The 27,154-nt window shown below is 37.1% G+C and overlaps 2 protein-coding genes across 3 annotated transcripts; both read left to right on the top strand.

The window, feature by feature from the left end:
* The first annotated feature begins 1,060 nt into the window (after positions 1–1,060).
* LOC131063467 (uncharacterized) lies at positions 1,061–3,077 on the top strand. Its single transcript, XM_057997274.2, has 2 exons — positions 1,061–1,398; positions 1,480–3,077. The coding sequence occupies exon 2, from the start codon at positions 1,515–1,517 to the stop codon at positions 2,757–2,759; it is 1,245 nt and encodes a 414-aa protein (XP_057853257.2). The 5' UTR covers positions 1,061–1,398; positions 1,480–1,514; the 3' UTR covers positions 2,760–3,077.
* A 5,360-nt stretch (positions 3,078–8,437) lies between these two features.
* On the top strand, positions 8,438–11,383 carry LOC131063466 (pentatricopeptide repeat-containing protein At2g36240). Of its 2 annotated transcripts, none has more exons than XM_057997273.2 (3): positions 8,438–10,252; positions 10,350–10,475; positions 10,728–11,383. In XM_057997273.2, exon 1 carries the CDS (start codon positions 8,584–8,586, stop codon positions 10,027–10,029), a length of 1,446 nt encoding a protein of 481 aa, XP_057853256.2. In that variant the 5' UTR covers positions 8,438–8,583; the 3' UTR covers positions 10,030–10,252; positions 10,350–10,475; positions 10,728–11,383. The 2 variants fall into 2 exon arrangements, with proteins under 2 accessions (XP_057853256.2, XP_057853255.2); XM_057997272.2 differs by having other exon boundaries at positions 10,698–11,383.
* Positions 11,384–27,154: the final 15,771 nt, after the last annotated feature.

Here is a 27,154-nt window from a genome sequence, read left to right as displayed (position 1 = left end):
ATTATATAAAAATGAATAAGGGATTTGATTATATTTAATGCATATACAGGCCACAAACAAGTTTCTTATAATTTTGTTGTAAAATGCATAGAACTATTGTAGTAATTTCAATCCTATAAGCAATTGATTTATAAATTACATAAATTTTGTATCATCTTCTATTTTTAAATATTTAATTTGATTAATCATGAGAAATCATTTATCCTTAATATATTCTTATGTTGGTATTAGCTTTTCACAATCCATGTTAGCATTAGAAATATAGGTTGTAGAATTAAAGGTATAGGATTTTGGTATCAATGTTTTGTATTACACTACAATCCATCATCAAGATGATGAAAACAAAGAATTAGATAACAAAAATAGACTTAAAAAGAGGGGTAGGAGAGGAAGGCAACAAAGAACAAGGGACATAAGTAGGGAAGCTAAGTTAAGGGGAAAAAGAAAATTAAATTCAAGGGAAGAAAATCAAAGGATAAAATATACACATTTCATTTTTGATACAACATGCACATATTTCAATTTAGAGAGATATAAGATTAGTAGAGATATACATTCCATTATAAGGTTCTTAATCATATTTTATCTCTACGCATTTCTTCAATGTATAGACCTTCAAGATTATCTTCATAAATCCAATAACTAATATTTACTTTAATAAAAAAGTTATCAACAAATCTACTAAGCCTATAAATCTAATTATTAATTTATATAGATTTAAGTAGATTATTCTAATTTTTTTCTAAAATAACTTATTGAATAAATAAAAACTTGCATCCCCTTCTTCAACATTTTTTTATATTGAAACCAAGCACACAAAAAGACAACCAATAGAAAAATAATAATAAAACATTTGCTCTCGTTCATGCATACAAGTCATGAAAAATCCTTTAAAAAAAACTCAATCCTTATACCTTACGAGTATAAATCTTATTTAAGTTTTAAAAATCTGTTATGTAAATCAAATATTGCTGTTGGGCTTCACGCGATGCATCTACACATCCCTGCACTGGACACGCCATCCAAGAGAAGTGGAGTATACCTATTGAATATATAACCATTAAGACTATGACCATGACCCACATAACGATATCTTAAATTTGACCAGTTCAACCTGTGTATACATTCTCCAATGACACGGGAAGCCAGATAATAAGATGCCCACATTACGAATACTAGAAGAATTGAAACTCTCCCGCCATTCCATACATAACCCAAGAAAGGAATTCTAATCTTTTGCTGCTGAATGCAAAAATTCTCAAAAGTTTGTTGCAGAAAAGCATCATAGCTCATCACATTACATCATATCAGTACCGGAAAACCTGCTGGATATCAACATTGGACAGACAATCTTGCTTTGGGTATCGATGCATTGATTTAAGCTGTTTCAAAACTAAGGTATGTGGTGTTTAAGAAGGTCTGCTGAATAAATACTGTTCATTTTGAAAATCAAGTGAAGTTTGTTTTTGGGTGTTTCAGTTTGTATTAAGTTTCTGCAAGGTGGGTTTTGCACAATGAAATCTCCACTGCCCTCAACTCCTAACTGTATTCCCAGATCAAATGCCCTCTGCCCCAAACACCAAATCTCAGATCTGAGCTTGGGTGTTAGTTCATATGTGATGGCTGCAGAGGGGACCGGGATTAAGGAGAGGGCCACATTGAAGGAGGGCTTAGAAGACAGGGTTACATTGGGCGTCCCATTGTCTTCTCCCTGTCCTTCTTCCTCCTCCATGCCAGAGGCACCTGTGACACCTCTTACATGCAGAGAAAGTGCCAGGGCTAAAGCATCTAGCCTTACCCCATTGACTGACATTTCTTGCCATTCATGTTACAAGAGTGAGTTTGATAGGTGTTGCTCTGATGAATTGAGCGAAAAGTTTGAGGGGGAGAAAACCTGCAGCACTGCTGAGACTCCAGAGACTAACACATTTGACCCTTTTGCTGCTGGTCGTCAAGAGCTTATTTTTGCACCCAAGAAACCCTACAAAACAAGAGAGGTATTTGATGGTTTTGCGGCTGATATTGATGGAAATGACTGTCCCTTCGATAAGCCCAGCAGCCCTAAGAAGGTTTGTAAAAGTAAGGAATCAATTTCTAGCGTAGCTCGTGTCCTCTACTTTGATGACTGCCTAGATACAGGGGATGAAAACCGCAGCTTGGGTTCCAATGGTAGCACTGAACCGAATCTGGCAAATAAAGGCCTACATTGTCCACATCTTTCACAAGCTCTGTTGCGGGCTGAAGAAACTCAACTGAAACATCAGTACAAAATCCCACTTGCAGCCTCACTTGAAATTTTGAATCAAGAAAATGAATCGCAGGCTTCTGCTGGAGTTCTGAATGTGTCTTCAAGGTCAAGATCAGGCTTGGTGCGTGTTTTAGACCTGGATTATGATAAACATCTTGTTGTAGAAGAGCACTGTATGAAGGGTCTTGTGGGTAGTGATGATAAGCCTTTGAATTCAGCCATGAAGGATGCTTTGCTTGAAGAAACTTTTGTTGAAGCAATGTGTGGATCATTCCTGCAAGCAATTCTTTCAAAGCAGTGTGAAGATGCTAATATGAATTGTACCCAAGGCAGCAATGAGGAGAATGGCTTATCTATTGGGCAAGATCAAAGTACCCCATCCACTCCAGTTACATATCAAGCTCTTAGCAGTGCAGCAGGTGCGTGCCCTGGAGCGCCAACAAAGACAAGATCAAAGATGACTATTCGAGGTACAAGTTTAGGCTCTGTATGTCGGAAGCTTGAGTTTTGAACAACAGCTGATGTTGAAGTTTTCGTTTGGCTCCTGTGTCGCAGTGACATTGATGGTGCAAAAACCCAGTTTTAGTTTTGGTTTTTAGGCCTGTTGAAGGATAACTTAGATGATAGTCTCTCGAACTAATTTTTTAAATCAGCTGCAAAACACGAGACAGGTTAATGTAATTTATTTCTTCTTGGACATCCAAGCTCATGCTGTTACATGAAACAGATTTGGATGTTACATTCGCTGATCTGGATTTTTTGGAGGAATCAGGGCACTCTGAATTTGTTTCTGAGTTTAGTACATACTCTGAATTTGTTTTTGTGTTTAGCATGTACTCTGAATTTATTCATGTTCTAGCTTAAGTATTTAGCTTTTCACCCATTCTGCAGAAGGAAATGAATTGTTCTTATCAGATATGATATTCCTTTTTTGATATAAAAGAATAACTTGCCTCAATTCTCTTGTTTGCTAATTATTATCTCCTCCTTTTTTACTGTATTTAGAGCATTTGCTGGTAAGAATGCAATGCGATGTGCTACAGTTAGGGTTTAATGCTGTATAATATGCATGCATGGACAGTTTATTTGACATCCAAGGGTTTACTCTGTGATGTAATGCGTTTTAGCTTTAGCAAGGTCACATTTATCAGTGCATTCTTAATGTGCATCTAACTGCAAGGCTACTAGTTTTGTAAAGAAATTTTAAGACATTTAACTAAGAACATGTTTTATTCTGTTTTCTCAGAGTTCAGTTCTAACCAACTTGTACTCTTAAAATATCTTCTACTTTTTGAGCTGTATTGGCTATTTCCTTGCCCATAAATAGATGAGAGGCAGAGTGAGGCTATGGGGGCTGGATGCAACTTTTATTGTGGCCTTCTATGTAAATTTTATGGAACCACGTTATTATCAATGGAAGTAAATTATATTTTTAATATTTTAGCTGTGGCAATTTAATTGAATTCAGACTAAATAGTTTTTTAAATGATATTTAAAATTTAAAATATGTCTATTAAACAAGTCATATAATCTGATGATATATTTTTGTTCATTACAATTAATTATTGATTATTTAATAGATATTTGTTTTCTTATATTATTTATTTAAGTTTCTGTTTAACTATTTATTAAATTTATTATATAATCTAATGTTAAACATTGTACTCTGATAGTTTATCACATCCTTATGAAACTAACTTCTAAGACAACCTTAATTTTGAGACTTGCAAGCTCCACACTTGGGATGGGAGATCAATGAGTAAAGATGAAAGTTAGTGGCTACTAGTAAGGAGAGTTAGTTGTTAAATTGAAGGAGGGATATAAAGGAGTTTGCGAGTGTAAAAAGGGTACAAAGCTAAAGATTTAAGTAGTTGGAAGAACAAGCATTCCATAATGTTTGGGATCATGTTGGCAAGGGCATAAAAATACATCGTACATTAGAACAACCATATGCTCTTGATTAGACTTGTGCATTTTTTGATAAGTTCTCGCAATAAGCACCCCTAAGCTAATATTACTCTTTCTTTTTTTTTTGTTCAATTCATAACAATACCAACTTAATCAACCATTGTCATGGTGATAACACTACACCATCACTCAAAAGTTTACATGAGAAAGTGGTAAGTTCCAATTGTTAGGGCCATCCTTAGAGCCAAACAAAAATTGAGGCTTAGTTTATGATGACCTTGCCCACGTATCCTCTTTTTGGGAATTAGAGGCTTTTTAGTTCATACACCAATGATATAGTGAATTCATTATCTTGTATGAGATCTCTAATCTTGTTTTTAAAACACAATTGTTAATTAAAGCTTACACTTTTAAATTAGTCTACTACACTCAAATGATAATGCCACATTCAATTAACTATTGGTTCTATACCAATTATTGGTGTACAAAAACACACACAGATAAATACACATAGGGGCCATATCATTCCATAATCCCAAATTCACATAGTGATTGGCTCAAGCATACATCACCTATACATAAGATGACTAATTCATACACACATCATAGGTATGATGGTGACTAGCTCATACATACATCATTGGTACAATATCGACTAACTCATATGCACATCATAAGTATAATAGTGACTAGCTTAACCATACATCAGATATATCCAATGCCAACGATCTTCACATACATCACATGTTTAAATAGAGAACAATTGATACCATGAAAGTGGATGCAACCTACTATATACATCATCCCAGTGCCTAGTTCTCTAAGATATAAGCTCGCAAGAATATCTCATTTAGAATAGTAATATCATTGTGGGTTTCATCCTTTTCCCAATACGCCATCATCTATCATGACAATAAAGCATCTTATACTATTTGATGTCATCATTAGCAAGGGAATTGATATAACAATGTGCACAATACTCGAGGCTATTTACACAACTACACAATGAATGACTAATATATATGTAGTGAGTGATTGACATGTACACTATGAATGACAAACACTTACCCTTTTAGTGCATAGCAATTAGAAAAGGAATGTTGATGCATCCCATACTACATTGAGGCTCCCATTCTTTTCCCCAATCTTTTGCCCCAGTTAGGATAATGGCAAGTATCATATACTACTTGTGATCATCATTGGATAAGGAGTAAGTGTAACAAACACTTCACATAAGACAATTAACAAGATTCCTATAGTCCATTGAACTATTGAGTTGGTGGATTTTGATGTCTATTGTTCCTAGGCCACCAATGACAAGTCTGTCCATCAAGGAAGAAATAATATTTGGCATATGTTACCTTGTAGCCTTGGTGATATTGCCAACTAACCCCCTTCACAATATAAGTCACATCTAACATCAATCACTTATGTGCTATAAGTGATAGCTTGCTAACCTTCTTGATACAATGATCAACTCCTATATGGTAGGGGTAACAACAAACTCAATTGTTTCTAACAATCCTTCATCTATGTGATACAAGTGGATGTTGACTAGTCCATAAGATATAATAGTAGCTCTAGGCATTCATCATTAGCCTGGTCCAATAACAATTTACCAATTGCTCGCATATCAAACCCAATTGTGACATGTGGGGGTCTTATAGCCATGTACATACAATCTACACATTGTAGGGGTTTACAAGTACTGGTAAAGTGTACCTCTATATGTCTATCACAACCAAGTAATTCAATGGCTTATACATGGAGTCCTATAGGTTTGAAGTTAAAATTTTACAAACACATGTAATCACATTGGACCTGCTTAAGTTGGCCTTTACTCAACATATATATGTACAAAATATCGACTATGAATTAATTAAAGCCACTCACTTCATTCAAATTGTTAACCAAATCACACTACTTAGAAACATATTTTTTTATCAGAAGGATACAAGGGAAAAACATTCGACCTTACTCAATAATATTTATGGTTTTTTTTTCCTATAAATGGTATAGACAATATTAAGGAATGTTATTCCAAACTCAACCCAAAATTAGACACATATCTACAACAAGTGGACCATCCATAACAAATACGGATACTTATTGTTCACATCATTAGATCCTATTAGCATAACTTGACATCATTATTAGATACACATTATCAAGTTTTCTTATACTCTTTTGTAGATGTCTAATGCAAATTCTAGCCTAAGATAGAAGCATACTGAAGAGGGAAGGTCAAACAAGTTTAGGAAAAACCCTAACCTTGGAGCTATCCCCTGAACCATCCCCCTATGGACTTGAGGTGATTACCAAATCGAGATTACACAATTAAACATCCAACATTGATATAGAAATCAACAAACCATAAGAGACATTGAATTTACGCGAATAAACTCTTTTGGGAAAATGCTCCAAATGAGAAAAAGGACAAGTATATTATTAATTTACAATAAGGAGATATACAATAATACACCTCAATACTATCCTTTGATCAACTTGGCATCACCCTATGACCTACAAGAACTCAACATAACACTACCATCTCATGGTTCCTATTTATAGAAACTTGTTCAAGAGGGAAAACCATTGTGGTATCTTGAAATAAGAGGCAAGAAACCACTTGCAAAAACCCATGCCCATGATAATAGATAGACAACATACATGATAATAAAATAATATTTCACGTGGCTCCAACATGGGCACCTATCCCATAGCCGCACAATTCTTCAACTTCTTCATGGAGGATATTACTAACCACTTCTAGTTCTCTTGATATATATGATAAGTTGCATAAGTTTACCGAGTTCCTTGATGGACATAAAGAGCATTTCTCTACTAGTATCCAAAACAAATGAGGATGATATTTCATGGGACGAAAACAAGGGGATTCCCTTGCCTTGTTTTTACTAATTTACATTATAAAGTTACCATTAATACAATGATCACCACTAGTGTAATGACTATTCATGATGGTCACTTTTAAATGACTTAAAACACATTGGCCTTAATCATATTAGAACAAAAAAAGAAGTTTGTAGGAGGCTTTAATTCACAATTACATGATTGAAGGTTTTAGGTATCAATCCTACGATGATAAGAATTGTGAGACCTTGGTGAGTTATAAGATATTACATAGTCCAAGAAATTCATCAAAATAGAGACACGCTTAGTTAGCAAGGTGGCACCAACAAAATACTTACCAATTGTGAGATGAAGTCACCATGATGAACTTTTGAGAGGGGGAAATGACACCTAAAATACGATCAAGTCCTAAACCATGATTGCATTCCCTCACAATGCCCCACAAGGATAGAATGAGGGAATCATCAACCTCAAATCCATACCAAGACACACTTAAGATAGTGGAACAACTAGGAGCAATACCCCTCATTTAAAGATAGTGGAACAACTAGGAGCAATACCCCTCATTTAGACGACTAACGAGACAAGGAGTAGGATGAGGGCATATTCACCTTCGATCCACTCAATCACAACATTAAAGAACATCAAAACACAAGGGGAAACCTTCACAAGAGGTTGCCTTACTAGGGATTACAAACCCTCTACTACTTGGAATGACAACAAGTCACTTATGGGTAATGACATGCTTCCCAAAGCAAAGTGGTGTCATAAAACATAAGGTATGACACTTGTTAACAAAATGATGACATGGGAACACTCTCAAGGTTGCAAACAAAAGGGCATTACAATAGAGACATAGTAGAGAGCGAGAAAGTCCAAGAAGACAAATTATATTTATTGCTCATTCATTCTTTCACATATTTCATAAAGTTTAATTATAGTACTCGATTCATTATCTCACTTAAGCTTAAAGCGGATAGTCAACTTTACTTGTTAAGTAATTTTTCATGATTATTTTCTATTTAAAATTACTCTTCAAATGACAAGACATTATTATGATTAAACATTTATTAAATATAATCATCAAAAGTTAAATTTTAATCTATTTACAATATCATTTAATCAAGTTGTCATAATTTGAAACTAAATTTTGTGGTTCAACCTTCCTATTAAGTAATTTTTCTAAATGATTAAAAATTACTTTTCAAATAGCAAGATAATAACATAAACTAAATATAATTACAAATATAATCTTCTATTTTTCTTAAATCATCCTAAAATTGTAATTTGATTGGATGAACAATAATTTATAAATTTGATATTCAAAATTCCAAAGTAACCATCTCAATTCGATTTTTTTCGATTTTAGAGGTGTGCTGAGGAAGCCTATGAGTTGTTCAAATCCCACTAATCTCGACATAAAATGACATTCCTTGCGATTTTCAAAATTTGCAAAATACAAGATCAACATGAAATATTCATCCCCATTACTGTAAAAATGGAAAAAAAAAATGATAGATTAGCCCATTCCGTTCTCCTCTCACGTTCCCGCATCCATGATCGCAACAAAGCGCCCTTTTCTTCTGCTCATTACTTCCTGCAAAAGTTCGTTAATAATTCCATCATTCTCCACATTACCTACGTCAAAACCTTCATACTTCACCCCTTTTTCGGAACCTCAGGATGAAAATGATGCCCTTTTCAAATTCTTCAGAGCCCATCTGCGCCCCCACTTCACACCCAATGATCTCCTGAGAGTCCTGAAAAAAATGCAGTTCCATCCACATTACAAAACCTATATTCCAGAAGTTTTCAGCTGGGCCAGCAATAAGGAAGGTTTCAGGCACGACCACACGACATACGAGTGGACGATAAGAACCTTGGCGTCGCAGGATCGATTCCCACAGATGCAAGACATCCTTGCCCACATGGCCAAGTCACCGTGCCCGTGCTCCCCAGGTATTTTTGCGTGCCCCAGGATAGAGCCCATTTATATATCTGTAATTAATTCTTATTCTAGGGTTTGTAAGATGGAAGAAGCTATCCAGACCTTCGAGAAAATGAAGAAATTAATTGATGGGAAGGCCCCCGTAGTGGCGTGCAATATTATCTTAAATGGGTTTGGGAAACTAGGGCAAGCAGAGGATGCATTTCGATTTTATGAGGATATGATTAGGTCTAGGGTTTTGCCGGATGTTTATACTTTTAATATATTGATTAATTTGGTCTGTAGGGTTGGGGATGTGGAAAGTGGTTTTAGGGTTTTGAAGGAGATGAGAGCCCGGGGTTGTAGGGCTAACGTTGTGAGTTATAATACGCTTATTAGGGGATTGTGTAAGAGGAAGAGGGTAAAAGAGGGGATTGAATTGTGTTATGAGATGGTTGGTTTGGGTTGTGTACCTTCAGTTGCAACGTATGGTATTGTGTTTGAGAGCTTAATTGAGAAGGGGGAGCCACAGGCTGCGGTTGGGTTGGTGAAGGAGTTTTTGAGACGAGGAGTTGTACCGGTGGGGCTTGATTACTTTAATCTTGTGGAGGCTCTCTGTAAGAATGGAAAGGTGGAGAGTGCTCTGGAGGTTGTAAGTGGATTGTGGGATGCAGGCTGTGTGCCAAGCGTTGTTGCTGGCACAACGTTGTTGGATGGTCTTTGTAAAGCAAGTAAGGTGGAAGAGGCATTGACTGTGTTGAGGAGAATGTTGGAGTGTGATATTCTTCCTGATGGAGTTACGTGGAATTTAGTGTTGGAATTATTGTGCAACATGGGTCGAGTGGCTGAGGCTGAGGAGCTTAGGCTGTTGGCAATGAGTAAAGGATGGAACTGTGATGCAGTCACGTACAATATACTGTTGGATGGTTTTTGCAAGCAAGGGAGGGTGAATGAGGGTACCAACCTTGTCAATGAGATGCTGGACAAGGATTTTATTCATGATCTTGGTATGTACAACAGGCTCATGGATAGACTGAACAAACCCAGGAAGATTGTGGGTAAAAGAAAGGTTTAAGATTGATTCGGACAATTGCCCAATCCCTGTGTCTTTGAAGCAATTTACTGTTAGAGAAGATGATGATCCAATCGCCACACTTTCTTACTGTACAAAGTGCTCCAGGTGCATGGTGAAATGATACTAATGTTTCATAGAGATGTTTGAATCAAGATTTCATTTGCTGCTAGGACCATTTTGGAGAAACTTAACCGAAATGTCTGCAAGCCACCTTTCAACAAGGGTAATTATAGATATTAGAGTTAGTTTAAGTAAAGCAAAAATGGTTGTATATTCTGAATTGTGTTCCCATCTAACTTTGGGTTTCTATCCTGTCACAGCATAATCTGAATTCTTCATAAAGGATGGGTAACCAAAGCATGAAACTAAATTGCATATCATACGTGGCTGGTGTTTTTAAGTTCAGACATCGGAATTTGATTCAAGAATTTTTTATCAATATACAGGTCTGCTTGTTTGTTACTTTCTTTTTACTTTGCAATACATGCTATAGTATTTGTTTGACTGTAATAACTAATAAAAGATGCTGCTTGCTTCAGTGTAATTAAAAAACTTCTTACCTCGTGTATTGCTTATTTTTGGAGAATTGATTTGTTTACAAGCTTCTTTTTGGCGTTAAGGTATTAACTCAAATTTATCATGCTCATTATAAATTCTCTATGCATCAGATGATTTGAGGCCATTGTTTTACAAAACAGGATACTTCAGCTAGAGGGACTTCTATATACCGTTCTTAATCGAATTGATGGCTGCACAATCAAAACTGAAGCTATGAAACATCTGAAATTGTGGAGTCAACCCTGTTCATCCATGCAATATGCAATGTACTGTGCTTCAAATTGGTTAGCATTGTGGAATGACAATGGAATGACCTGATCTTGGAAAGCAACCATATCCATTCTGTCTGCACCATCAACATCGATGAGAGAGGTCTGTACCTTCAGCTGTTTTGTGAAGCACTTCCTAGAAAATTTAATGTCTCTATATAGTGCTCATTGTCCTGAAATGAGCCCATTAGCCCCTGTACAATAAAAATGATGCTGTTTGGCTTATGGCTATTCCTCTTAACAATGTCCAACTGACACACTCTTTGAAATAGTCATTAATTGTACTAAGGCAGTTGTCTGCATGCTTCTGTTTGTTTACACACTGTGTCGGGTCTAATTCTTTGCTTGACAAGGTCAATGGATCGAGGGGAGGAGATGTGTCCATGTGGAACTTTGGCTTATAGAATAGTTAATCTCTCAACTTGCAACACGCATTTATTTTTCTGAACTGCTATTGACTGTAAAAACAAAATCTGCAGTTGTCTTCTCTGCATACGATGAAACATTCTTACTTAGACTCTTCTCAATCATCTTCTTGCATATGATGAAACATTCTTACTTAGACTCTTCTCAAATCTTCTTATTTTTAATAAGTTATCCGTCTGTATTTCTAATTATTCTCCCAGGTGTTTTTCCTCATTTACATCAATGAGAATCTCTTGATTCTCAGGTAAAGGAACATATATGATGATTCTTTAAGCATATAACATGTATGCCTACTTATTGCTTGTTTGTCTAACACGAATCATATAATAAGGTTGATGATGCCATAGAATAGTAGGGGCCATCAGTGGAGCTTGGAGTTTATCGATTCAGGTCAGGAGCTATAGCCGGATAGATAGGGGTCGTTGATAGATAGGGACCGACAGTTATAGGCTATGTACTATAAATTAGAGTCCTGGAACAAGAAGAGAGTTTCCTTGACCCTATTCAATACCACCTTGTTAGGCTGGTATTGGAGCCTCGGGGGAACAAAGATAAGATTAGCCGGATGCATTCTGAAGGTTAGGATAGATCGAATCCCGACCTTTCGGATGTGGGTTCAACCCCCCACTTAATCTGCAAATAGGCATAGAGCGAATGCAACTCTTCTTCATTTTATAACAATCATCCTGCTCTTGGACTACAAGTGTATTATTGGTTTTGCTACAGCTATTTAGTAAGGGAGAAGAGTTGTCTCCATCTTGGTTATCTTCATCTGGTTCTGCAGGCTGTTTTGAAACCCATCTTGCCTGTTATAGCATGTAAGGGCTTTCTGACGTTGTTGCTTTTTGATACTTAATCTAGAAGCCAAAATTGTGAAAAAAATGTGATTAATTTCGAATAACTACTTTTCTTGATTCTCCCTCTGCTACCTCACCAAATAAATAAAAACATGTTTTATAAAAACTGTGGTCGACAATAGTTACCACTTTTTTCCACAATTAATCGTGATTAAATTGCAAAAATTACATCTGAATCTTGAGTACAATGTTTTGTGACTGGGTCATCTTTTTTTAATGTGCACTAGCGTTTAATACATTAGTCATTTGTTTGGCCAAATTTTACTGCATATTTCGTGTTTAGAAGCCATATTTCGTGTGGCTACAGTCCCTAATTCTACTCCTCCTACCCTGCCAATTAAAAAACGCCATTTTAAAAAGAATTTGCAGTTAACTACTTTTTTTTACTACCTATTTCCAACAATTAATCTTGATTAAATTTTTGAAAACGTCTGAATCTTGGCTAGTATTTCCAATTTTTAGTGACTCTCATCTTTTTTTTTTATGTGCAGTAGGGTTATAACACGTTAGTCATTTGTTTGGACAAATTCTACTTCCCTATTCCGTATATGGAGCATATTTTGTGCGGCTAAGGCATTATACTCTTGCTTCTTCCTGCATTAGATTTTATTACCATTTTACCGGATTTCATAATGCAGATCAAGCGCTGTGTTCATTCAAGGGGTAAGAGGTTTGATCCGCAGAAACTACATTTTTTTATTATATTTTGAATGATAGTTAAGTTTTTTTAAGGGGTTATTGATTGTCCTGAAAATAAAAAAGAAACTACCCAAGCGAGACCAACATCCATGAAATTTTTGTAAAGAACACTGGTCCGGTATAGTTGTTGAAAATAGTTCACGACATATCCATTCCTTGTTCTCATGTTTAAATTAGAAATACTATCTTAAGGTCTTGAAATGAATAATGAAGAAACGCTCTGCTTCGAAGTACATTGATGGAAAGGACCATCATTTGTTAGTGCCATCATCATGGATTACTTCGACAAAACTGTAATTTTTTACTTTTCTTTTCATCTTTTAAGGTATATCATGTGAAGCCTAAGCGAACAAAATTGCATTCCTATTCTTTATCAACAAAGGTTTACGAGGGATTATGGTCTCTTTGTTAAGGGTCAGTGCCCTAGTTAACGCTGCTTTTTTAATCAAAAACAAAGGTTTACGAGGTTAAAATTATAATGTGATATTTATACCACCGACATATCTATTTATCTTGTGAAGCGGCAATAGTAATCTTAAGAACTGTCATGTACTCTTAAGAACCTTGCGCGATTTGGCATACAATTAGCTACTTAATTATTGAGTGGTACATTCTTTTTGTGTAGCAATATATTGAAATTCGAATTAAGAACATGCTGTTCCAAATAAAGATTGCCGATTGACCTCAACAAGATCAATCCAGATTCTGAATGGACTGCAAATAATGGTGCCCTTGAGGATGATTATCTCCTTAGGGTGTAACTAAGGTAGTGATGTGGTTGAATGACTTAGGAGAGGCTTTGCCCTCAAAGTTTCATCACTAGGACCTGCAAGTCTCATCATTAAGACCTGCAACTCATCGTTAAGATTGTTTAGTTGCTTAACATCGCAATCAATTCTTTGATGAATGAATATTAATGGATATTTGGTTAGAAATACTAAAATAGTGAAATTATGTGTTGGATAAAAAAATGAATATTTGATTATTAATACTAAAATAGTGAAAACCTTGTGTTGGATAAAAACAAAAACAAATTATGGAATAGCATGTGCCATAAAGTTTTTGTGGTCTTAAAGGCCTTAATTTAGGTGAGGGGTGTTGCCCTTTGGTTCCATTGGGGTGCCACCTTCAGTCCCTAATCAGTTGACATCTCCTTGCCATCCCTAAATCAAGGTCTTTGATGCCCTTGCCCCTCCATTTTGAGACTTTGTGAAAGCTAGGCCTTTTTGGAACTTTGTATTTAGTTTGCAGGTTTGACTTTGTGCAGACTAGATTGCAATTGAAAATTTGTAAACTATTAGCATGAAGTTATCATTCATGCACAATGTAGTATCTATTGTACAATGAAATGTAATCAATGTAACAAATCTAAAAAAATGACAAGAATTTCCTTTTCATGAACAATATTGTAAAACTAAGCAATTAATATAAATCATTTCAAGTAACATTTAAATAACTCTAATTAGGGACAAATCAAATGCATGCTAGAAGGTATTGTCAAATACAATTTATTATATCAATTATATAACAAGGTCAAGAATTACAACCCTTTAATAAATATACATGGGGACATTAGTCCATCTAGCCAAATTTGCTACATTATAAATGATTTTACAAATCCAATAATATGAATAAGTTTTTGTTTAAAACCTTTCTCCAAGCATTTGTAGCTGAAATGGGGAAGGCATTGAATTGGACACAAAGGAAGTCTCTTTTCTCTCCAACTATAATCCAAAAGTGGCATGATAGTTATTTTCTTTTCTCTAAGCACACACATGAAACATAGATTTGAAACATATACAGGAGCTAAAGTTCGTAACACATTATCACTAACAAACCAAAAAATTAGTTCGACACAACAAGATCACACCACATTATTTAGAACACCAAGAACAAATGAGAACATAAATATATGTAGGAAGACAATGCATTACACAACATCAACACTCATGAATGTAAGATGATAATACATGGATCACATGCTTGTTAATTTTAGCAATCAGATTAACAATAAATAACAGAAAATCAGAATGCAATGAAGAACAAACACAAAACACACAAATACCTTCGGAAAACCTCTCTCCTAGAAGAAAAATATATGAGCAAAATTACAAGCATCACTTATCTAATTTAGTTCTCTAATTAGAGCCCAATTCAACCCTCCTAGATTACTGAAGTGATGTTGTTGCTCCAGACTTCTGAGGATCAACTAGCACATTGGATAAGACAACAAAGGCTTGAGGATGACTTCAATAGGCTTGCCAACCACTTCATTGTGCTTGGTAACCACCTTGCTGGACTTGAGAGTCAATTCACTAACTTGAAGACAACTTTATTGAGCTTGGAGGATAATTCACTAACTTGAAAGGATGTAGCTGAGTTGCAAAACAAAATTCGCTATATGAAGAAGATTGCCTTAATAATGATTTAATTTTGGACTAGGATGAATCTTGTTATATACAAGATTCATCTTTTACAATTTTTCCAAGTTGGCTATTAATTATATTTTTCACTTTTAACTTTACCACCCAATTTTGGGTTTGATTACAATATACAATGAGCACGATATGTTTTATTTTAGTGCTCTAATAAGGGTCCGATTAGTGCTTTTACAAGTCACAATAAGGCAATTTTGGGCCCAGCCCAATGTAAGTAAATTTGCTCATATTTATTTCACATATAATCCGATCTAGCTATCGGATTTCAACAATACTTAGGTACCATACCACGCTTATACACTCATTTCCCAAACAATATTGTAGCTCCATACAAGGAAATTCACATAAGTGAGTAAAGCTTAAACAATAGTAATCGTTGAGCATGCCATCAAATCCTATAAGGTGGAAATGGTACTAATTGAGCTACATGTCTTTAGACAAAGATCTATTGGTTTTATGACTCAGTTAAAAATAATATCTACACCTATACAACTTTTGGGCTTGTTGCCCATCCAAAGCACTTGAACGTCTATGATGTGACTCTATGGTGAGCTTGGACCCCACTATCTCCATCTTAATCAAGAGGAAATAGCCTTCAAGTATGCTTAAAATAGAATAAGGATAGATCTTCTCACTTTATATGGTATATATGCATGTGTACATATCATTTTTTATAGGGTGATTCATGTAGATACCACATAAGTTTCTTGTAGAGCTTTATCCCATAAACATTACATAAAAAACATTTACTTTACTTATATTAATTGCAAATATGACATGTAAGACTAGTATGAATAGTTGGACTAAGATTCTGCTTAAGAATTGTTTCAATATGTAAAACTACTTGCATTACATCAACATTCATGTAGTATTTGTGCATGGTCTTTAGAAAGCACGCACCTAAAAGGGTTTCCACTATTTGCACAAACACCTCGTCTCCAAACTTGAAAATGCATTTGATTCATTTAGCAGTGACATCGCCTACAAACGCCAACTATTACTTGGACGTGTAGAGCGTAAAAGTTGCTTCCATTCTCACTGACACCTTGACATCAATAACTATAGGACACAACCACAAATGGGCATGATCATCCTTAAATAATACTCCATCACCTTCCCTACATTCTTGGCCTTGCTGAGTAATTATGGTAATTAAATGCCAAAACGTATGTCTTTGCCGAGATCATCCTCCGTGAGATCTCGAAAATCCTCCACATGAATTTCATCCACTTCAACAAATGATGTCACCCACTTGGAAAGTATATCAGGTACTTCATTTCCCTCCTTCCGCACATATGAAATGCAATAATTATTAATTTTTTTAAAATCATTTGCAATAATAATAAATTTATTGAGGTGCTATGCTTGAGCTTCTCTTTTAATTATTGCATTGATAATTATTAGGGAATCACCTTCTAGGTGTAAGTTTTGAATTCCCAATTTTATACCCCACTGAATGGCCAACATAGCCACTTTAGCCTCAGCCTCATTGTCCATTCCCTCCGATAATTATTTTGCTCCCATCACCAAGGTAAATTCCCCATCCAGCCTCTGATTATGAAACTTGCCCTAAGACTCTTAGATTTCCTTTTGATGCTCCATCGAAGTTTGCTTTGTACCATCCTTGTTGAGGAGCCACCCATTTCACTACACATCTCGGGATCTCAACTCGATTGACCCGACAAAGCCCATGAACATACCGAAATTCTATCTTCGGCCAACACTACTGAATTTGACTATATTCCTTCGAAAATTCAACCTTTTCAAGGTGAAGCTGTGAAGCAGCAGCTCCGACTACCTCCTCAATAACTGTGTTAATTCTACTGCAGAGTATGTCTATAGATTCTGATTTATCTTGAAAATTTTCCCATTTCTTTCTTTCCAAATCTCCCAGACTATCATTGAAGGACATATCTTCCACTCACATGAAAATGTTGATTTCCTCCTAAAAATTGGCCACTCAAAGAAAACATCCTTCAATAATGTAGGTAGAGGCCCATACCACTCCAATTTTGGCTAAACCATCATCCAACATTGTCTAGCAAATTCACAATTCAACAATAAGTGATCAACATTTTATTCCGCCTTGTCGTACAAACACATTTTGTAGGGCCCATAAAACCCATTTTTCTCCTCCTCTCTCCAGTGAGAATTTTGCCTTTGATGGCCAACCATGCAAAGGCTCTTGCCTTGGGAAGACATATTTTCCCCAACATAAACTCGTCGGCCACCCCTCCTCTCTTCCAACTCTGTCAATGAATTGATAGCCAATTTTAACTAAGTAATTACCATCTTTTGCTCCACACCACACCACCTTATCTTCCTTCTCTACTAAAAAGATCTTCCTTGCCCTAAAAAATATCCTCAACTAATCATCTATGTTGAGCATTTCCCAAAACATTCTCCATTGATTTCCACCCCCACTCCATTATGCCATCTACCAATTTTGGTTCCATGTAATCTCTAACTTTCATCCTCCATTATAAACAAAGAATTCTCCTAAACTCATCCAAATTTCAATCACCTCCTAAAGCTTCCAACCCATCCCATGAATCCAACCAAAAATCTGCATGTTTCCCATCCCCAATTTGCCATGAGATGTGCTCTGTAATAATTCTTCTACACGAGACAATAAAATTCCAAACAGTTGTTGATCATCTTGGCTATCTAGGTATTTCGCCCTCAAAATTTTAACCCATAGTTGATTCAGATTTTTGTAAATGAACCAAACTAATTTAGCACCCATGGCTTCATTAATTTCTTGCCAATTTTTTGGCATCATCATGCTTTGATCTATAAATTTTATCCCCATGCTAGAAGCGGTATCTTGTCTTCCACTCTTGCACCTTTCCAAAAAAACTTCCTCATCTTCTACTCAATAACTTTTAAAACTTTGAGAGGGATCTTCATACACATCATAGAGTACAAAGGGATCACCGAAATCACATCCTTCAACATCAAAATTCGACCGGTCAAAGTAAGCTACCTACTCTTCCACCCATCCATCCATTGCAAACAACAGTCAACCAGACCTTTCCATATAGAAGAACGACTTGCCCCTCCAAAAAGAGGGATGCCAAGATATTTCCCTGGTAAAGCTCCAATGTTCATTTCTAAAATTCTGGATATTTCCCTCTGTTTTTGGACTAGGTGTTAAAAAAGAAAACTTAAGATTTTCTCTAGTTGTTCATTTGACTAAAGAAACAACTATAGCTATCTAAAGTGCTCTTCATTACTTGAGCTTCTCTGAAAAGAGGCCTTCCCTAATAGAAGAGTATCATCAACAGATTGTAAATGATAGATTGATCTTATCCCTTAAGCCACTTTAATACCTTTCCAGGTATCGTCACACCTCCTCTTTGAAATCCACCGCCCTAAGGTTTTTGACATAATGATAAAAAGGAATGGGGAAATTGGGTCCCTTTGCTCGAGCCCTTTCGAAAATTCAAAAAAATCCTTGAGGGCTACCATACACCAAGGTAGAGTATTGAGGGGTACAAATACAACCCTTGACCCACTCAATCCATCTTTGACAATAACCAAACTTCTGGAGAACTTTAAACAAAAGATCCCATCTAACCTTATCATAAGCCTTTTTGATATCTAGTTTAACAATCATCCTATATAATCCTGCAGTTTTAACTGAATGAATAGCTTCATGAGCTATTATAATGCCTTTTGCAATAGACCTCTTCGGGGGAAAGCCACTTTGCTCTTCAGATATGATTGAGTCCAAAGTTCTTTTCAATCTATTGGCTATCACATTTGAAACAACTTTGTATATTGTATTACACAGTGAGATGGGCCTAAAATCATCAAAAGATACAACCTCATTTTTCTTGGGAATAAGAGCAACAAAAGTGTTATTTAAGTCTTTCAACAAAAATCCACCGACGCGAGATTCCTCTACAACAAGCCTTAAATTTTTAGCAAATAAATCCCAAAACTTTTGAAAAAACACAACAGAGAAACCATCTAGGCCAGGGGCTTTATCTCCACCCAAAGCAAAGAGAGCCTCCTTCACTTCCTCTAAAGAAATAGACTTCATTAGCATATCATTTTGAGTTTGCATAATGCAATTTGGTATTACATTCCAAATGCCAACATTATTCTCAATTTGCGGATTCTCATTTGACAAAAGCCTTTGGAAATATCTAACAGCCTCCTCCTGGATACATTTTTGATCCATCATTAACTCACCATTTTGGTTCTGAATAGAGAAAATTTTGTTGTTAAACCTTCTTGCTTTCACCGAGTTATGAAAGAATTTGGTGTTTATATCCCCTTCTAACCATGTTTCATGAGATTTCTATTGCCTAAAAATTTCCTCCTTCGACAAAATTTAATTATATTTGTGATACAAACACTTTTCCTCATCAAAATCAGCCGCAGACATACCCACTGAATTATTGTGTTGTGAAGATCCTCTAATTTCCTTTCAATCGAGTATTTCTCGGTAAAGATGTTTTTGAACTTCTCTTTGTTCCATTTTTTTAAGCACTCTTTTAAAAATTGTAACTTCTTAAAGAAAACGAAGGCCTAATTCCCAAAGCGAAATGGAGCATTCCTCCACCAAACTTCAATCAGTACTCTGAAACCATCTACCGTGAGCCACGTCATCTCAAACTTGAAGGGGCACCTAGGAGGTGCAAACTCATCTTGTATAATAAGACTGATTGGATAGTGATAAGAGCCATGTAAAGGTAAAATATTTGCTTCAACAACCCATGGTTGCTCAGCCCAATCATTAGCCAAAAAAAATTGATCTAACTTTTCAGCAATGCTTGAGAAACCAAACCACCAATTCTAGGTAAAAAACCTCATCTTAAACTTGGTCTCCATCAAACCATTCTCAATTACAAAATCACTAGTCTTTTTGCACATGACCAAACCATTTAGAACCACCTTTTTTTTTTTTTTTTCTTCAGAGCTTAAGGTGGCATTAAAATCACCACCTAAAACACACACCTCATCACCCAAATCTAATAACAACCCAAAAATATGATGCCATAAATTTCTTCTACAAACTGTGCTAGTGGGACCATAGATGTTGAAAATTTCAAAGGCTTTATGCAACATTTTCGAAAAGACCCTCACCCATTGCTAGTGCTTCTCTTGCTTGATCATTAGAACATCCACTGTAGAGCTATTCCAAATAATACCAAGTCCCCCAAAAGCACCTTCAACCTCCATAAAAAGGTCCCCCAACACGGAAATCTAGCTTGAAAATCCTGAATCTCATCACCTTTTAACTTGGTTTTTTGCATTAAAAAAATCCGGTCGTGATAGATCTAGACATCTTTTGATCAATTGCCACTTGTCAAAGGCATTGCAGCCCCTGACATTCCACGAAAGGAACTTCATTACTTCCAAGAACAACCTTTTCTCAATCTCAATTTTGTTTGATCTTTAGCACTTCTAGCAAGCTCTAGTCGAACCTTGTTCAGTTTTGCTCCTCTTGGTTTCTTTTCACTACCCTTTATCTTCTCATGCAAAATTTGACTGATTTAGAGACCTTATCCCAGAGATTCCAATTTTAGCTTGAAAACCTAAATTTCCCAAATCTTTAGCCTCCTCCCCTCCATCTTGAGAATTTGGAACTTCCTTTCCAAAGGAATCCAAATCCTTCAATTCCTCATCTATGAAATTAGATGAAATTATGGATTCTAATTGGAGAAATCTGAATGTCCTTAAAGACCCCATCATTAGAGCTATCTAAATCATCAATGCCAAAATCAAGATTGAAATGAGGACCTCCAATGTCTATTGGTTCAGTGCTAGTAGGTTTTAATATTTTGCTTGTTGAAGTATCTTCACTCATCGACTTATTCACACCATCCACCAAATCCACATCAGTTATCATCCTTTCATTGCAATTTGTGCTTATCTCCTTATTAGGTATTTTAGAGTTCTTCTTGACCATTTCTCGATCATCTTGCTTAAAGTTGTCCATCTCATTTACAAAAGTAGAGGTTTCCTTCTCAGAAAAGGAATTTAAACCAATGTGTACTGCTTTAGCAGGAATATAATTTACATCTTGCATAGCACCATATAAACCAGGGGCGACTTTTGTCTCAAGGGGACCATTGTCATCCAAAGTACCACCTTGCTTCAAAGAGGTTCCATTCTCGTTTTCATTCTCCTCCAAAACCCCTTCACTCAATTTGGTCAGTAATTCTTGTAGAGTATTTTGCATCAAACCCTTACCTTTCGAGTTCTTCATACATTCTCCATTTGTGTGCCCTTTTTCTTTACATATTGGGCATATGTCTGTGAGCTTCTCAACTTTGATCACTTGTTGCAATATTCCCTCCCTCAATTTTAGTTCTATAGTTTGTGGAAGGGGATGAATAGACTGCCACAAAGTGCAAATTCTTGTATTCATACTGAATTCCTTTGACATCAAAGCTTCATCTACTTTCAAGAAAACACCTAGTTTGTTCCCAATCATTTTGAGAGTTTCAACATCCCAATATTCATGAGGGAGGTTATAAAGCCTAATCCATATAGGAACCTCTCAATCTCTGCCTTTTTTTGGATCATTGAAGTTTGGAATCCAATCCTTGATAAAAAAAGACCTTTCCCCCCATAAGAAACACACCACTATTCAAAATCCTTTCTTTGTCCTTTTCACATGGACAAATGACCAGGTAAAAACCATTTGGAAGAGTTTTTAATACACAATCCCTAGCCCAATTTTCATAACACCAAGTGCGCACCCTTGAGAATGCAAGCCAATTCCCATTTCATTTCATGAAAAAGGCCCTTTTTTTAAGCATTTGAACCGATTCTTTCCACTGAATATTTTCAATGAGAAGGGACACAACACGAGAATGGTCAAAACCCATACATAACTTCTTCGCTTATGGCTCCGTCTCTAGTTGTTTCGGTCTCCAAAACTTCTTCTCAATGGTCTTGAACTCAACTCTAGGGCCAAGAATAGCTGCATACCCCCACTGATTAGGACCTTGGTCTTGTCCATGGACAAAACCCTTATTCCACAATCTTTGTTCATCTTTGAATATGTTTGCCTGATCCTACCATGGTCTGTTATGGTATCCTTCAATCCGCCAACCTCTGTAATGCCATACGAGTCAAGCTCTGTCATCTCTTTGAAAACCTAGCTCACGCTCCATCTATTGCTTCAAAGTTTTGCACAAAAGCCAAATGCTTTAACCAAAAGCCTCTTAAAAAATACAACCAACCATATATTATTATCTTGCTAGTATTCAATATTGTTTTTGATTAAAAAAGCAGCGTTAACTAGGGCGCTGACCCTTAACAAAGAGACCATAATCCCTCTACAATTAGCGATAACTATTGCTAATTGTTTTTGAAACAAAGCAACATTAAGAAGGGCATTGACCCTTAACAAAGACAAAGGCTATCAGATTTTAAAGACCAAGCAGGGGTGCAAACCCCAAAAGGACAAAGTCGAACCAGCCTAACCAACCTGTCAAACCATCAACACCCAATCCAAATCAAGAGGGGGGAGAAAACCCCGAATCTTGAGAAAGGAGGGCTTGGGAAAGGTGGTTAGATTTTCCTTTCCGCCTACAACAAACAACCGTCCAGGAAACACTATCAATAGGAACTTTCGAAGAAGAAACAAGCGGGGAATACCCTACAGAGTCACTGCCAGACTGTTGTTGCAGAGCGGCAACAGGGTGTTGCAGCGGAGCAATAGCAAGAGAAGAGACACCAGGAGCAGAGTGAAAGTGAGAAGCAGGAGCAGCTGCAGGAGGATCCAAGGGGGCGGAAGGGGCCGCAACAACAGTAACATCAACCAAGGCTTCATCAATAGTAAGGGGCACCTCATCTTGAGATGAATCAACCGAAACAAAATCTGAAGCATTAATCATCAAGTGGTCATCCATAGCATCCTTCCACCAAGTAGCAGCACCTTTGCGGCGAGAGAGAGAGAACAGTCAAAAGCAAGGTGACTCATTGAGAAACACCTTCGACAGCGAAACGGGAGGCCCTCATAATCCAACGATTGAGTCCAAGGCTTGTCCCCGACCATAAGAACCACATCTCTAGGGAGGGCCAGTGATATGTCAACATCAATTAATAGGCGAGCAAAGGTAGAATGACCCATGGAGAATGTGGCATCATCAACCTTCAAGAAGCTACCAATGGAGTTACCGATGGCCTCAAAACAAGAAGGTTCCCAGAAATGGAGGGGGAGATTGGGGAGGTGGACCCAAACTGAACGAACAGAGAGAGATTCCGTAAGGGGGTTGAAGGAAGGAGTCCAAGGCTTAAGGGAGAGAGAGTGATCCTCCCAAGACCATAGCTTACCCAAAATCAAATCACGATCATGAGTAGAGGCAAAGGAAGCAACAAAAAACCCCTTAGCACAAGGGAAAAGCTCAATGCCATAAGAAATATGGGGCTTCCAGGAATCACTCACCCAACGATGAAGGTTCGGGAGGGAAGGCCAAAACCCAGTAAATTTGCAGACCAGAGCATTGCGTTGATAGAAGTCCACATTCTCCATAACCTCACGGCCACAGACCACAACAGGAGAGGTCTTGGCACAAGGAAGAGGACGAACCCCCCTAGAAGGTTGGGCATCATATTTAGCTACACGGGCAAAGCTACGCTTCCCAGCAAAGGGTCTGGGCATAGCAGTCTCAATCGCAGGAAGGTCGTCACTAGCACCAGCAGCAGTCGCCAAGGTATCCAAATCCAGAACTGGATCAGAGACACCAGGTTTGGGAGGAACAAAACCACCAACAGGGATCTTGGCATCCAAACCCCTAACATTAGTACCCAAAACCATAGGAAGACCTTTTGCAGCAACAAAATCACCCAATGTAGCAGACAGAGCCGCCACAACACCAGCACCAGAAGTAGCAGCAACGAGTGGGGGAAACTCACCAACGTTGTGGGAACCTCCAGAGACCCAACCAACAGTAGACCGAGGCACCAACTCAAAAGAGGAGCGTGGAGCAGCAGCCGCAACCCTGTGAGATTTTGCCAAGATCAAGAGGCAATGGAAAGCACAAATAAGAGAGACAATAGAATGACAAGAACAAAATTGTATTCTCATCAATATGCAAATGATCAACTGGATTCACCAATACAATGAATATAGGCCTGCTTATATAGGCAAGGCCATATGGATGTACGAGCACACAAATATGACATGTGGCTCAATGAGAAACAAGGATAGGTAAGAAATACTAGGGGTAGGTAGGAGAAATAATATAATATTCCACAAGAGGTGGATGATCCACCGAATGTGGAGTGTAACAGCAAAATAAGACCACAAAAGGTGGAATTTCTCCTACAAGCTTTATCCCTATGTGCACACTTCCCTAAGTGTCTCAAATCCAAACTACGAAGAGATGCATTATCCTAAGTTGACTTAAGTAAGTGTAATAATATCCAAAATGAATATTTATTTACACCAACACCCCCCCTTAAGTGCAACTTAGGGGAATGAAGACTCAAGTCAACAATGCAACTAAGCAATGCAAGATGGGTCCCGACTACTAGGCCATGATAGGTACCCATGTACAAATGCAAATGCAATCTCCCATAAAGCGGGGAAAGAGAGAAAAACCCAATGGGAAAAAAACCTCCCCCAAAAGAGAGATGATGAAAGCACACAATGCTCTCAATGATGAATGAGAAGAACAAACTATGTCCCCCCCATAAGAGAGAAGAAAAGACCATGAAGCCCCTCCTCAATGTCGAATCTCCTGCAAAAATGGTCCAATGATGATGACCAAAATACCTCCCCATAAGGAAGAAAGAGAGCCAATGTTGCACCAATAATGTCAAAGTGTGACAAAACCAGGTACCAAGTCGATGACGATGAATCACTCGCTGCAACAAAAAGAAGATCAGGCATGGAGACAACCTACTGTGAGCATCATCTGGATACTTAGAAATAGCAGAAATACTGGTACAATCCAAGTCTCACGGGAGCCATGCACAAATGTGTACAATCTAAGTCTCAACTGGAGCCATGCACCAAGTCTCACAAGATATTCATAATCTATGTATATAAGAGGATTATGTCAAATATGTCAACAATGACAAGATACAAAGAGGTGTGGCACGTTATGATAGTGCGAGTACAACATGGCTCATGCAAGAGCATACAACATGATAGTGCAAATCTGGAAACATGAAGATGATGCCATCAAGAAGCCCTATAGAATATTGCAGAAAAAGAAGCTTCCGATTGGGATGCGGCCAAGAGATATAAAGGAGCAAATCAACCCCCCCCCCCCCCCCCTTGACTGTCGGTTGGAAGCACTGCAAGACAGGTGTGAAGTGACAAGAAAAAAAAAGTGTTCCCAATTTGACTTATTAAATGATGTTTGTGTTTTTAAAAGATTTTAAAAATCTAAATAAAAACAATTATTATGCCATGCAAAAAAAAATTTACTAAAAAATAAAGAAAAAAGCGATAGCCATTTTTTTATTTAAAAAATGATATTAAAAAAAAACTTTAATAAAAATTTATTAAAGAAAAAAAACTTTATTGAAAAAAGTTTATTTTTTAATTAAAAAACTTATTTGTAAAAAGAAAGAAAAATTAACATTTTTCTATTTATTAAAAAAAATTTCAAAAAAAAGAAAGAAAGGCCCTCTGCGGGGACCACTGCAGGTGGCCTGCAGTTACCGCAGAGCCTGCGGGCCGCAGTACTCTGCGGTACCCGCAGGTACCCTGCGGAGGTGGCCGCAGGTACCACCTACGGTAGCCGCAGGTGGCCTGCGGACCCCGAAGGGACACCTGCGAATCGCAGGTGGCCTTCGGGCTCGTACAGACCCCCCCTTCCCCCAAAAAATTGCCTTTTTTTTTTTTTGGATTTTTAAAAAACGAAAACAATAAAAATGCCCCCCCCAAATCTAATAAAATTTAATATTTCTTTCTTTATTTTTTAAATTTCCGAAAATAATTTAAAAAAAACGAAAAAATTAAAAAAATATTTTCAGACCTATACCTGCAAGTCCGTACGACAGGCTGGGAGGGGAGATTTCTTCAACTCAGGGTGACAGAGGCCGATTTCGATGAATTGACAGTCGATCTTGGGGTTTTTGGGCCTTCTGAGAGCAATGGCAATGACGAGTTTGACCAAAAATGCTCCAAAATTGCATATCGCTGCCGGGACAAGTCACCACCCTCCACCTTCAAACGACTCTAGATTTGGCCTCGGATGTCGGATTTGGACGAAATAAAAGGCGATTCTTACTTTCTCGAACCTCCTCAATCCAATGGTAACCTCATATCTGACCCAACAAGCTCCAATAATAACCTGCAATAGAAAGCTCCAAAATGCAAAACCCCAAAATTCTCTCAATTGGCAAACCAATGGCACTCTAATGGCTCTGATACCATGTGAGATTTTGCTAAGATCAAGAGGCAATGGAAAGCACAAATAAGAGAGACAATAGATTGACAAGAACAAAACTGTATTCTCATTAATATGCAAATGATCAACTGGATTCGCCAATACAATGAATATAGGCCTGCTTATATAGGCAAGGCCATATGGATGTATGAGCACACAAATATGACATGTGGCTCAATGAGAAACAAGGGTAGGTAAGAAATACTAGGGGTAGGTAGGAGAAATAATATAATATTCCACAAGAGGTGGATGACCCACCGAATGTGGAGTGTAATAGCAAAATAAGACCACAAAAGGTGGAATTTCTCCTACAAGCTCTATCCTTATGTGCACACTTCCCTAAGTGTCTCAAATACAAACTACGAAGAGATGCATTATCCTAAGTTAACTTAAGTAAGTGTAATAATATCCAAAATGAATATTTATTTACACCAACAAACCCCAACCCGGGCAGATGAGTCGCGACCCAACGCAGAGGGGAGCGAAGAGCCATTGCTAGTCAATGC

The sequence above is a fragment of the Cryptomeria japonica genome, chromosome 7, assembly GCF_030272615.1.
Source record: "Cryptomeria japonica chromosome 7, Sugi_1.0, whole genome shotgun sequence".
Taxonomy (NCBI): Eukaryota; Viridiplantae; Streptophyta; class Pinopsida; order Cupressales; family Cupressaceae; genus Cryptomeria; species Cryptomeria japonica.
This window is presented reverse-complemented; position numbering and strand designations above follow the sequence as displayed.